At 38.5% G+C, this 14,190-nt stretch overlaps 1 protein-coding gene and 1 long non-coding RNA gene across 4 annotated transcripts; both read right to left on the bottom strand.

The window, feature by feature from the left end:
- Positions 1–3,047: 3,047 nt before the first annotated feature.
- LOC309709009 lies at positions 3,048–5,522 on the bottom strand. The gene is made up of 4 exons (XR_014277391.1): positions 5,291–5,522; positions 4,328–4,486; positions 4,193–4,249; positions 3,048–3,760 (listed from the first exon to the last, which is right to left on the bottom strand). It is a non-coding gene; the product is annotated as an uncharacterized lncRNA (long non-coding RNA).
- Positions 5,523–8,089: 2,567 nt separating this feature from the next.
- On the bottom strand, positions 8,090–13,830 carry LOC309707813 (histone-lysine N-methyltransferase set-1-like). 3 transcript variants are annotated; one of them, XM_082535361.1, is made up of 9 exons: positions 13,356–13,830; positions 12,899–13,057; positions 12,764–12,820; positions 10,835–12,334; positions 10,020–10,140; positions 9,774–9,936; positions 9,463–9,655; positions 9,257–9,310; positions 8,148–9,167 (listed from the first exon to the last, which is right to left on the bottom strand). In XM_082535361.1, exons 4-9 carry the CDS (start codon positions 10,871–10,873, stop codon positions 9,057–9,059), a joined length of 681 nt encoding a protein of 226 aa, XP_082391487.1. In that variant the 5' UTR covers positions 10,874–12,334; positions 12,764–12,820; positions 12,899–13,057; positions 13,356–13,830; the 3' UTR covers positions 8,148–9,056. The 3 variants fall into 3 exon arrangements, 2 of the variants coding, with proteins under 2 accessions (XP_082391487.1, XP_082391488.1); XR_014277079.1 differs by lacking the exons at positions 8,148–9,167; positions 9,257–9,310 and adding an exon at positions 8,090–8,141 and having other exon boundaries at positions 12,764–12,817; XM_082535362.1 differs by lacking the exon at positions 13,356–13,830 and having other exon boundaries at positions 12,899–13,343.
- Between the last annotated feature and the right edge of the window lie 360 nt (positions 13,831–14,190).

Genomic DNA, 14,190 nt, shown 5'->3' with positions numbered 1-14,190 from the left:
TCAGAATACAGTGAATATTCTACTTTATACATTTAATATTTCATAGCTTATATTCCTAACTTTACCAATTAAGATCGCCCTGGGGGAAGAAGGACTCTCGCTCTGTCTCCCTTTCTCTCTCTCTCTCTCTGTCCTTCCCTTCTCTCCTATGGCACAGTGTCAATTAAAATGACATTTGGTGTCACTGTCACTGTCGATGAAATGACACGCTTCTCCTGAAAGCCTTAATAAGATCACCCCTCCACCACTCAACCCAAATATCTGCTGTAATTGTTCCATATTCAGTCATCACCAAATGTTTGAAACTTTGGCACTGTTTTCCCCCACTCTGTACACCCTTTTCCAAGTCTCCCTCAACTCCCCCCTTTGTCACTTTACCCCTTTGCCCTAAAATCATTTCATTTTAACTTTTCACACAGTCAACTGACAGCACAGACAGCATCTTGACATCACTGTAAACTGTAACTAATACAGTTGATTGCAAAAGTTTTGCAACACCCCTCGATTCTTTATACACTGAACAAAAATAAAACGCAACGCTTTTGTTTTTGCTCCTATTTTCTACATACACAAAGGACCCATTACTATCAAATATTGTTCACAAATCTGTCTAAATCTGTGTTAGTGAGAACTTCTCTTTTGCGGAGATAATCCATCCCACCTCACAGGTTGATTGATTGATTGATTGAAGGAAATGGGAAATAGGTGCAATCTATTATATTTAATTCAGCATCATTTTATTCTCCACCCAGGGAGGGAGTAGGGATGGGAATCAAGAACTAGTTCTTGCAGTAGTTTAATTCCTTGGAAATGTTTGTCTGCTTGCCTGTCGATTCCACTTATTGGTTCCATTTTTACTTTTCGGTTTGTGTGCCAGAGGAGGAAAAATAGTGGCAGTCTATACAGTGGCTTGCAAAAGTATTCAGCCCCCTTGAACTTTTTCACATTTTGTCACATTACAGCCACAAACATGAATCAGTTTTATTGGACTTCCACATGAAAGACCAACACAAAGTGGTGCACACGTGAGAAGTGGAACGAAAATCATACATGATTCCAAACATTTTTTACAAATAAATAACTGCAAAGTGGGGTGTGTGTAATTATTCAGCCCCTGAGTCAATACTTTGTAGAACCACCTTTTGCTGCAGTTCCAGCTGCCAGTCTTTTAGGGTCTGTCGCTACCTGCTTTGCACATCTACAGACTGAAATCTTTGCCCATTCTTCTTTGCAAAACAGCTCCAGCTCAGTCAGATTAGATGAACAGCATTTGTGAACAGCAGTTTTCAGATCTTGCCACATATTCTCGATTGGATTTCGATCTGGACTTTGACTGGGCCATTCTAACACATGGATATGTTTTGTTTTAAACCATCCCATTGTTGCCCTGGCTTTATGTTCAGGGTCGTTGTCCTGCTGGAAGCTGAACCTCCGCCCCAGTCTCAAGTCTTTTGCAGACTCCAAGAGGTTTTCTTCCAAGGTTGCCCTGTATTTGGCTCCATCCACCTTCCCATCAACTCTGACCAGCTAAACGTTGACTTTAATTAAAATTATTTTGTCAACAGGTTCCACGAAATTGCATTGTGTTAGTTTAAAGAAAAAATCTTTAGTTCATCTAATTTTAAAATACTTAAGATTAACAAGAGATATTTAAGACTACCTAAATCAAGTTATGTTGTATGAACATAGATGATATATTTACAGGTTAGATAGTTTAGATTAGTTACTTCAACACATTTCTTATTTGTGGCAGTAAAATGTTAAATTTAAGTTAGATTAATTCAAATATTATATTTTCAGCCACCTTGTGCTTTACATAAATCTATTTTGTCAACAGGTTCCACACAAATGAATTAAGTACATCCAACTTATTTTTTTAAATTTCTTTTATTGCCAACACATTCAGTGAGCATTTGTGTAAAACCGGTCCGAAACAAAACACGACAGCTCATTAGGGTTAGTAACTAACAGTATGTAGACAGATGCAACATCACGACTTTAAATTAAATGTCTGTATCTGCCAGAAATAGAAGAAAAAAAAAAACATTGAAGCCCACATAACATGTTGATAAGATGACACTTGAGTTATGCACATGTGATGCTAGTAAGGTCTGTGGAGTGTTTTTTTCTTTTAGTGTCTAAAATGGATAGCAAAGTTGCTATTTGCAATGATTGCTTAGGGTCAGTCCAGTAACACAACGCCAATGAAGTGCTTTCCTTTAACAATGCAAAGTGAAGTGTCCACCTCAACAGCCACAATTAAAAAAAATTAATGTAATAATAATAATAATAATAATAATAATAATAATAATCCACTGATATTAGCAATCAAAGAAAATTATATCACCATCCCAAATAAAACTTTAATAAAACATGCCAACATTATGGTCTAACAATAAAAATAAAAAAAAAGCTTGTCAGAGTTCAGTTTTTCTGCAACAGCACAGAAGTAACCATTTAACACTTGCCACTGTCAACGTTTATTTTACCAGTGTTTGGGCAAAAAGCTTGAGTTGTAAACATTTTAACATGGAAACAAATGTTCGTCTTTAAAAGTCCGCAAAATATACATTCATCCTGTATTCCTAACTTACCCTTATTCTTAGTATGTATTGCAATTACCTTTACAATGCACACAATGTAACACAAACAGAATATGAACATATTTCCACCTCATAACAATATGCCTTGAACGCTAATATACACACCACCCCTCAACATTTCTGGTGCAGTATCATCTCTCAATTAAATCCACCACCACACACACACACACACACACACACACACACACACCTATGTGGTATGGCGGGACTATACTACGTCAATCCGCCCGGTGGTGGTTTAAGTGGACTACCCTTTTGAAAGGACTTAGAGCCAAGGGAGCGAGGTTAAAGTGTTCGAAAAAATCTGAAAAAAATTTGGGTCACTTCAGACCTCATACACTCCCTATAGAAGTCTAGATACACTGATACACACCAACCAGACTATTGTGTTTTCTGGAGACATTGTCCACTTGACAACAATGTGTTTTATGAGGTCCAAAAAAAACAATATTGGGTCTTTAAAGGGACAATGATGTAATATGTAAATAGCTCATCATTACCATGAATACACATCTGACAGGACACAGGATTACTGGAACATCATTTTATTAGTGTTCTTGGATCTGAACATTAATTTTAACCATAAATAAAAAAAGAAATCTATGGACAAAAATGCCCACGCTTCCCACAGAAATATAAAAATATAGAAAACAGAAAAATTAAAAACATTTAAAATGAATTTTAATAGTTTAAAGGTAAATATTAAGGGGAGAAAATATGCATTTATAATTTTTTATTTTAAATATAACCTGTCAAAAAAAACCCTAAATAAATTAAATGTAAAAATTATGAAATACAAACTACTTCTGTATTTAACAAGAACTTTTTTTTCTTTAAACAGAACATCAGTGTTAACAACAATTGGCAATCTGACCAAGATGTAAAACCACAGCTCTCTAAACAGTTATTTTAGTTCATTTTTTTCTGCCTTTTTGCAGTTAATCCTCTGTTTCTTACAAAATCTCTTATGTTTTGAACTGTTCTTCCTGCCAACACCGGATCTTCTACCAATTTGCAATGACTGCATTCATTTTTGGTGGCTAGTTTCCCTTCGTTTATGTGGTCTTTCAAATGCCTCATCACTGCAGCAACCTCAGCCTTGGACCACATGTTTTTGGGAGCTCTTCGGGAATTGTGGGATTGAGCAGCATTTTTCTCTGGAAGATATATAAAGTAGTAGTAGTTAAAACAAACAAAAAACCAAACAAAAAAAACAAAAAACATTTGCTTGTTAAAAGAATGGATGCTACCCTGTACTAACTTCTGAAATGTGTTGCTACCATCAATATCAAAACGAGCTAAAATTCTGTTTGAAAATTTATCAAATTTCTAAAATGAGACAACATTTAGTGTTCCGCTGTGAATAAAAGACTGAATAAAAAGTTGAATAAAAGTCTCTTGATGCATGCTCAATCATCCAGGTAAGTAAATCCCAAAACGTTGATTCTGTTAATCTGGACGTAGCGTTTTCAGTGGGAGAAACATTTTGTCACTCATCCAAGTGACTTTTTGCCACCACTCTGCAGTTTGCCATATGTTGCAAAGTGATGAAACAATAATAAGCTTCGAGAACCAACTGCACCCCTTACCTTCAGAGGGAGCAGCAGTCTCACTTGCTGCAGGCATTGTGAGTAGTCCTTCATCTGCTGATTACACAATTTGATTAAGTTTTAATATTTGTAACAAACATTTTATCCACAGAAACCAAGCTAGTGGTAACTTACCACAATCTACAGTGTCTTGGGGCTGCGCTGTGTTTGTGGAATCAGCTACTGCATGTACAGGCTCACTGGTGCCACACGCCGACATTGTGAGTGATGTGTCATCATCATCTGATTCACTCTCACTGTCCTTTGTTTCAGCATCACTTAATGCAATTTCATCTGAGAAATTGTGGGGGAAAAAAACCCAAAAAAACCAAACACATACAACCCCCCCAAAAACCTCACATTAACAACGAGATATGACAAAAAACAGAGCAAATACTGGAAATTATAGTACATAGTTTTACTATTTAAGGCCTGCTGCTGGGTTGTTGCCCTCCTATGGCCTACTCCACATCCAGGTAGCACCTCCATGCTCTGGACACTACACTAACAGACACAGCAAACCTTCTTGCCACAGCTCACATTGATGTGCTACGCTAGATGAGCTGCACTACCTGAGCCACTTGTGTGGGTTGTAGACTGTCTCATGCTACCACTAAAATGAAATCACCGCCAGCATTCAAAAGTGACCATAACATCAGCCAGAAAGAATAAGTGCTGAGAAGTGGTCTGTGGTCACCACCTGCAGAACCAGTCCTTTATTATGGTGAATTGACTATAATTTCCACTTGTTGTCTACTCTATTTGCAAAACAGCATGTGAAACTGGTTGTCAGTGTTACTTCCTAAGTGAACAGTTTGATATAACAGAAGTGTGACTGACTTGGAGTAACATCGCATCGTTTAAGTGTTCCCTTTATTATTTTGAGCAGTTTATGTTATGGAATGGGGAATTGAGGACAATCCCAAGTATACCATTTTTACAAGGTCCTGCACCAATGAGGTAATACTACATTTCTTTAATTAGACGTGACCACCCATTAATTAAAAAGGGAGCAGTGTTCATTTCAGCTAGTCTTAACTTGTTGAACTCCATTAATGCTTTTTACTATATAATGTACCTATTCACTAAATGTCTCACCTTTGCACTTATAGCCAAGCCACTTGAGGGAGGAAACCAGTCCCACACACTGAATGCACTTGTCCAAAGATGATATTGTTGTGCACACCAGACGATGATTGTGACACTGTTAGCAAAATATTGCAACATTTATTTGTTTTGGACAGTTGGAAAGGTGAGGTGTTTTCAATTCAGTTGCAGATATCAACTAATAAACTTCGTCCATGTAAATCACATCACACCCAGGTGACTGCCAAACACACACACACACAGCATCCATAAGGAATGATGATAGATTAAATTATTAGTTCATTAAGTGGTACACTGGATTATATTTACCCTTTCAGGCTCTGGATGTTTCAGGTCCAGATCATTGTTTGGAAAGCTGTTTGGTTGCGGCTTTAGGCAGCTCACAGTCTTCTGAATCTGGCTGGTCTCAGTCTTCGTGTGTAACAGATAGAGAATGAAGACAAAAGAACAGTAATCTGACAGTTACTAAAAATGCATCACTCAAGAGGATGAATAGACCATTTCACTATCGGCAAATAGCGTAAGGTACACATCGTGCATGAGAAACATTCATTAAAATCTGTCCTAGGTCAATGTTACCTCTTCAAAATCTTGCACTGAAGAAGAATGCATGGCTTCTGAGCCTTGCTGAGGCATTTCTTCATCAAGATCCTGCAACAAAGAAAAGATGGCACAAAGATTAGACCAAGTGCTCTTCTTGCAACTGTACTGGGCAGTCCTGTGCTTCTGTCTTTAATTTGCATGTGTGTGTGTGTGTGTGTGTGTGTGGGGGGGGGGGGGGGGGGGGGGCTTTCCACTCAAGAAATGTTTTCTTCTGAAAAAAATACTGGCTACAATAATTAACAACTGATTCCTTTGCAATCATCCATCCTCTTCCACTTATCCTTATCAGGATTGTGGGGTAGCAGTTTTGGGGCCTATACCAGCTACCATAGGGCAGTACAACCTGGACAGATCACCAGTCTAACATGGAAGGACAAGCATTTGCATTCACACCAAAGGGCAGTTTTGAATCACCAGTTAACCTAACCCCATAAGCTACATCTTTGGACTGTGGGAAGAAGCCAGAGTACACAGCCAGAGAGAGCCCATGCACTAAAGCAGTAAAAAGTGCCTAAAACAAGTTAAGAAGTTGTATAGTACTATCTATCTTAATGTTCAAGCCTGAGTTTCAAAAAATTTCAACATAGAAACAAAGCACATGCAGTCAGCTCTGCATGCTGTAGGTCAAACTGTCAAGACATACGAGAAGACCCCTCCTAAAACCAGAGTGATGTCACCATGAAGCAAACTTTGACGGAGTCCCCCAATAACAGTGTGGTCCTCCTAAGTCACATTTGGGTGGTTAACACACACACACACACACTCAGATGTTATCCAGACTTGCACTTTGAAACAATGAAAAGGACCTACAAGCCACGGTCCATGTAAATCACATCACACCCAGGTGACTGCCAAACACACACACACACACAGCATCCATAAAGAATGATGATAGATTAAATTATTAGTTCATTAAGTGGTACACTGGATTATATTTACCCTTTCAGGCTCTGGATGTTTCAGGTCCAGATCATTGTTTGGAAAGCTGTTTGGTTGCGGCTTTAGGCAGCTCACAGTCTTCTGAATCTGGCTGGTCTCAGTCTTCGTGTGTAACAGATAGAGAATGAAGACAAAAGAACAGTAATCTGACAGTTACTAAAAATGCATCACTCAAGAGGATGAATAGACCATTTCACTATCGGCAAATAGCGTAAGGTACACATCGTGCATGAGAAACATTCATTAAAATCTGTCCTAGGTCAATGTTACCTCTTCAAAATCTTGCACTGAAGAAGAATGCATGGCTTCTGAGCCTTGCTGAGGCATTTCTTCATCAAGATCCTGCAACAAAGAAAAGATGGCACAAAGATTAGACCAAGTGCTCTTCTTGCAACTGTACTGGGCAGGCCTGTGCTTCTGTCTTTAATTTGCATGTGTGTGTGTGTGTGTGGGGGGGGGCTTTCCACTCAAGAAATGTTTTCTTCTGAAAAAAATACTGGCTACAATAGTTAACAACTGATTCCTTTGCAATCATCCATCCTCTTCCACTTATCCTTATCAGGATTGTGGGGTAGCAGTTTTGGGGCCTATACCAGCTACCATAGGGCAGTACAACCTGGACAGATCACCAGTCTAACATGGAAGGACAAGCATTTGCATTCACACCAAAGGGAAGTTTTGGATCACCAGTTAACCTAACCCCATAAGCTACATCTTTGGACTGTGGGAAGAAGCCAGAGTACACAGCGAGAGAGCCCATGCACTACCAGCAGTAAAAAGTGCCTAAAACAAGTTAAGTTGTATAGTACTATCTATCTTAATGTTCAAGCCTGAGTTTCAAACCACATAGAAACAAAGCACATGTAGTCAGTTCTGCATGCTGTAGGTCAAACTGTCAAGAAATACGAGAAGACCCCTCCTAAAACCAGAGTGATGTCACCATGAAGCAAACTTTGACGGAGTCTCCCAATAACAGTGTGGTCCTCCTAAGTCACATTTGGGTGGTTAACACACACACACACTCAGATGTTATCCAGACTTGCACTTTGAAACAATGAAAAGGACCTACAAGCCACAGTCCATGTAAATCACATCACACCCAGGTGACTGCCAAACACAAACACACACACAGCATCCATAAAGAATGATGATAGATTAAATTATTAGTTCATTAAGTGGTACACTGGATTATATTTACCCTTTCAGGCTCTGGATGTTTCAGGTCCAGATCATTGTTTGGAAAGCTGTTTGGTTGCGGCTTTAGGCAGCTCACAGTCTTCTGAATCTGGCTGGTCTCCGTCTTCGTGTGTAACAGATAGAAAATGAATATACAGTGCATTTTTGAAGAGGCTTTTGAAACATTAAATAAACTGTATGAGAAAGATAAGTTTCAAGCTATTGTCTTTAAAATATTCACTGTCATGTATAGAGAATTTAAGGCCCTATGATTAAGAGACAAATAGTCAGTGTGATTTCTTTATTTTTTAAGCCATTGCTAAAGGAGTAAAACAATCACCTGTAGCAGCAACGAACTGTCACTAGGGCCCATTTATCTTCAAGGGACAAAATTTAAAATGAATCTAACTAAAGAGGCTACACAGCAAAATCTCCAGTGTTAAATTAACACTAGAGAGTGTCTATATGGGTCCACACAACACTGTTGAGTGTTGAATTAACACTTTTGACAGTGTTATATGTTTAAAAGTAACCTAGTCAGTTTTGAAGATTAACAAAGACTAACACTGAGCAGTGCTGATTTTCTAACACTGGAATATTTCTAACATTTTGAGTTATTTTCCAGTGTTAGAAAATCAGCACTGCTCAGTGTTAGCCATTGTTAATCTTCAAAACTGACTAGGTTACTTTTAAACATATAACACTGTCAAAAGTGTTAAATTAACACTCAACAGTGTTGTATTTAACACTCAGAGGTGTGGACCCTTATAGACACTCTCCAGTGTTAATTTAACACTGGAGATTTTGCTGTGTAGAATCACATTAAACATCAATCACTGTTAAAATTTAGAAACCGAAAGCCATTTTTTATTTCTGCATACCTGCTGATATTTTTTTAGTGCTTTTAGAGGGCTTTGATGTGGCAGCCATCACAATTGCCTGTTTTCCATTAGTACCTACCCCTGTTTTTCCAGTAGGTTATAGTACCATGTAGTTTTTCAGTAACTACTGCACCAAGGTTCCAAGTGATCCAAAGTGATCAGAAAATTTGACATAGACTGAATGCCACCAGGTGGCTGGTCAATGGTGTCACTCGATAAGTTATGAGTGCGCCTCCTTCGTGAAAATCCAAGCCATCATTTTTGAAACTCTGAAATGTTTGAAATAGCGACCAAAATTAACAGCGTGATCCCTGAATTGAACACTAAAGCATAGACTGAGCAGCAGGCATTTTGTCACCTTGACGTCCATGCTTGCTGTGGCATTTATATCACTGGATGCTCGGCTGCATTGCTATAGTTACCCCAGGCACAGTAGGTGATACTCAATTTCAGTGAAAAACTAGATGCCGTAAGTCACGTTAAGCCAATTTGAGTAAGTACAAATGTAAAAATGGCTTAGGGTATGCAATTTATCAGTTCCAAAAAGTACAATTGTAGAAATACCTTGCATCTCCAGAGCCAATCCGAGTCACCATAATTATAGTCTATTTCTTCGCCTGGACTTATGTCTCTGCTTGCAAATAAGCATAGATGGGGCTTTCCATTGATATTTAATATTTTCATCTTAGCACTTGGACTGATGTGGTTGTCGTTGACAAGTCTGCCTAATGACCCATCTTCTTGAGATGCATCCACACTGTGGGGTTAGGCAAAAAAGTATTAGCTTAACTAGTTAGTTAGGAAGCTTTTTTTTTCATAAATCAAAAGCAATGTGTCATTTAATCTTAATCAAACTACACTGATATAATACGCACCACCAGAGTTTTCCATCAAACTTGAATTCAAACATGAACACCTTCAGGCTGTCATGATAAACTCTGTGTCTCCGCTCACATTCTTCTTTTGTTATGAGTTTACCTCTGTATTCCAAAAGAAAGTCTCCTTTTTGGAATGGAACAGTCGTGAAAATGCCCCGACCTGAATTGCAGAGGCATACCAAGTGAGTGACAAAAGACAAAGTGAAAAACTCCAAATCTAATCCAAACTAAAGACCAACTTACCTTTGAAGGCATTTATGTAGTGGATATCAAGTCCCAGTTTGTCCCTTCCAGCAGAAACATGACAGACTGCATCCTCCCGTGGAGGAATGCGTCTCCTTCGCATGTTCTCCTGTACGATTGGCTGTATTACCAAAGCATATAAAGTATTACGATTATCGTCATCATTGTCATCATCATCAGTAGTAGCAGAACTAGCAGTAGTGTAGTTTACAGCATAAACACAGCTGACTTATTCATAGTGCTAATTTATGCCTTCTTTTAAAATGTTAAAGGCCTAGTACTCAAAATGGCGACATGTGACATTTCTGTAATGGCGACTGCAGAGAGTGATACAAGTACTGAGAAAGCTTAGGCATCAAAACTGTAAGAAGTTTTTTCTTCAGGCATATAAATAAATACACGACTAAATACACTTATACCCTTGCTTTTATTTTAGGGCTGTCAGCAGAATGGACAGACATTGGACAAACTGCCCGAAATTAGCTAACAGCGACATCAGGGATTTTGACTCAGACTGCGCTGGTTTAATTGTTAATCGCGTTAGTCGCGATGTCGGCATTAACACGTTTAAGCCACAATAATGCTTTAACACCGAGTAAATCCTAACACGGGTTAGCCCGCTTTATCGCGTTGACGCGGTTAGTCGTCAGCCCTATTTTATTTACTCAATGACAAACGCTGGGGCCGTTTTACTTCTTCAAAGACTCACTAACAGTCCATAAAGCATAAATTAAACCAGTTTAATATAGGCCTGTGCACCTATAATTTCATATAGTATTAAAGTCATGGTGCATTTTACATTAAAAAAGGCTTACCTTTGTGTTTTTAATCCGTCTTCGTATTGCCGTCGACATACACTTGTTAAAGGGCACGCGCGCGAAAGTTGTGGCGCCGTTTCCTGTAGGTACCGCCCATATATATAGCCTACCAATCACAATGACTTCCGGCCGTGTGTATTGAAAATGTGTATTAAATTGCAGTACCTACACACATCCACTCTAACTCGAAACGTCGCTGTGCAATACACTGGAATACACAAAAATCAGGTGAGGGGTATAGGTGGACTTTTAAGAAAATCAGAAAATCTTTTAATTATAGTTTAATAAATGAATTTACACTACAGTTTAAGCAAATACAGGTCAAAAGATAAATAATGACCTCATAAGAAGTAGAAAAAATTATTATTTAGACACTTAAAAATGCATTTACAAGTCATGTTTTAGGGGGACACATGAATACACAGCAAAAAGTCGAAATGTCCCCGGAGCCCAGGTACAGCGCAGGTCAAATGTCAATCCATACCACATAGACGCACACACACACACACACACACACACACACACGGGTCTATGTGGTATGGCGGGACTATACTACGTCAATCCGCCCGGTGGTGGTTTAAGTGGACTACCCTTTTGAAAGGACTTAGAGCCAAGGGAGCGAGGTTAAAGTGTTCGAAAAAATCTGAAAAAAATTTGGGTCACTTCAGACCTCATACACTCCCTATAGAAGTCTAGATACACTGATACACACCAACCAGACTCTATTGTGTTTTCTGGAGACATTGTCCACTTGACAACAATGTGTTTTATGAGGTCCAAAAAAAACAATATTGGGTCTTTAAAGGGACAATGATGTAATATGTAAATAGCTCATCATTACCATGAATACACATCTGACAGGACACAGGATTACTGGAACATCATTTTATTAGTGTTCTTGGATCTGAACATTAATTTTAACCATAAATAAAAAAGAAATCTATGGACAAAAATGCCCACGCTTCCCACAGAAATATAAAAATATAGAAAACAGAAAAATTAAAAACATTTAAAATGAATTTTAATAGTTTAAAGGTAAATATTAAGGGGAGAAAATATGCATTTATAATTTTTTATTTTAAATATAACCCGTCAAAAAAAACCCTAAATAAATTAAATGTAAAAATTATGAAATACAAACTACTTCTGTATTTAACAAGAACTTTTTTTTCTTTAAACAGAACATCAGTGTTAACAACAATTGGCAATCTGACCAAGATGTAAAACCACAGCTCTCTAAACAGTTATTTTAGTTCATTTTTTTCTGCCTTTTTGCAGTTAATCCTCTGTTTCTTACAAAATCTCTTATGTTTTGAACTGTTCTTCCTGCCAACACCGGATCTTCTACCAATTTGCAATGACTGCATTCATTTTTGGTGGCTAGTTTCCCTTCGTTTATGTGGTCTTTCAAATGCCTCATCACTGCAGCAACCTCAGCCTTGGACCACATGTTTTTGGGAGCTCTTCGGGAATTGTGGGATTGAGCAGCATTTTTCTCTGGAAGATATATAAAGTAGTAGTAGTTAAAACAAACAAAAAACCAAACAAAAAAAACAAAAAACATTTGGTGGTTAAAAGAATGGATGCTACCCTGTACTAACTTCTGAAATGTGTTGCTACCATCAATATCAAAACGAGCTAAAATTCTCTTTGAAAATTTATCAAATTTCTAAAATGAGACATTTAGTGTTCCGCTGTGAATAAAAGACTGAATAAAAAGTTGAATAAAAGTCTCTTGATGCATGCTCAATCATCCAGGTAAGTAAATCCCAAAACGTTGATTCTGTTAATCTGGACGTAGCGTTTTCAGTGGGAGAAACATTTTGTCACTCATCCAAGTGACTTTTTGCCACCACTCTGCAGTTTGCCATATGTTGCAAAGTGATGAAACAATAATAAGCTTAGAGAACCAACTGCACCCCTTACCTTCAGAGGGAGCAGCAGTCTCACTTGCTGCAGGCATTGTGAGTGGTCCTTCATCTGCTGATTACACAATTTGATTAAGTTTTAATATTTGTAACAAACATTTTATCCACAGAAACCAAGCTAGTGGTAACTTACCACAATCTACAGTGTCTTGGAGCTGCGCTGTGTTTGTGGAATCAGCTACTGCATGTACAGGCTCACTGGTGCCACACGCCAACATTGTGAGTGCTGTGTCATCATCATCTGATTCACTCTCACTGTCCTTTGTTTCAGCATCACTTAATGCAATTTCATCTGAGAAATTGTGGGAAAACCCCCCCAAAAAACCAAACACAAACCCCCCAAAAACCTCACATTAACAACGAGATATGACAAAATACAGAACAAATACTGGAAATTATAGTACATAGTTTTACTATTTAAGGCCACCACTCTGCAGTTTGCCAAATGTTGCAAAGTGATGAAACAATAGACTTCAAGAACCTTAAATCATGGACATTTAACAGAATGGTCTGTGCTTTTAGGTTTTAATTCGGTTGATAAAGCATAATATTCAACTACTGCCCTAATATTTGCTCCTTTCAATACAAACCTTCTATTTTGATCTCATCCAGTGATTTCCCCTGGATCTGGGAAAGTTGTCCTTTTTCCAGTGTTAAAAGCAGTTTGGAAATCTTGGCCAGCTGTGTTGTGGGAACTGGTAATCTGTAGAATTCGCGGTGAACGCGGATATCATGACCCAGGAAATCTGCAACCTGATCAAGTTCGTTGTTTTTCAAATTAAGGACTTGTGAGAGTGTGGCAACATGTTTTCTGAGCTGTGTCGATCTTAGATACTCAGGCTGCTTTGCTCCACACTGGTGTGCATGAACACGCAAGGAGTCCATTCCTCTGTAATGACTCATTGATCGGGGTCTTGCAAAGAGGTAGATATTAGTGGCACAAATACCACAGTCAGGCCTCCTACTAACCAGTAGTGACAGAGCATCCAGCATGCTTGGTGTTAGCAGAACTGGAACATTTCTGTCCCTTTTTCCCATTATTTCTATTCTACAGAAATAGTTACAGAGTCTGTTCCATTTCTGAGAGCCCCATGGCAACATCTGTGTGGAGTGCTGTTTTGTCTCTTTCAAGAAAACTTTTGAGGCGCATCTTTGAAACCTCTCCAGAACGTCTTCGGTTGAACACAATGATTTGTGAGAGTGTAACTTGTGCAAGTTGGGCATAATTCTGAGCTGTGGCTTCGTTCTCCAAGCTGCAAAAGGCACTTTCTGCAGATTTTTGAAGGTAGTGATGGAGAATCCGAACATCTTCTGTAAAGGGCAATGTTGATGGCTTGTTAAACTTTGCCTCACTCAATGTGTTCAAGGCACGGTGAGACACCATCTCAGACCATTTGGAGACATACAACTTCTTGAACGCATCAG

Source organism: Aulonocara stuartgranti (genome assembly GCF_965226115.1).
Source record: "Aulonocara stuartgranti genome assembly, chromosome: 6".
NCBI classification, from domain to species: Eukaryota; Metazoa; Chordata; class Actinopteri; order Cichliformes; family Cichlidae; genus Aulonocara; species Aulonocara stuartgranti.
Note: the sequence above shows the minus strand (reverse complement) of the source record. Positions and strands in the feature narration are given on the sequence as shown.

What these genes read in the sequence shown, in the direction of transcription:
- LOC309707813 (XM_082535361.1), bottom strand. Translation starts at nt 10,873, where the DNA reads ATGTCGACGGCAATACGAAGACGGATTAAAAACACAAAG. An exon ending in GACGGATTAAAAACACAAAG is followed by an intron (nt 10,141 to 10,834) that starts GTAAGCCTTTTT and finishes TTGGTAATACAG; the next exon opens with CCAATCGTACAGGAGAACAT. An exon ending in ATTGGCTCTGGAGATGCAAG is followed by an intron (nt 9,311 to 9,462) that starts GTATTTCTACAA and finishes GGGTAACTATAG; the next exon opens with CAATGCAGCCGAGCATCCAG.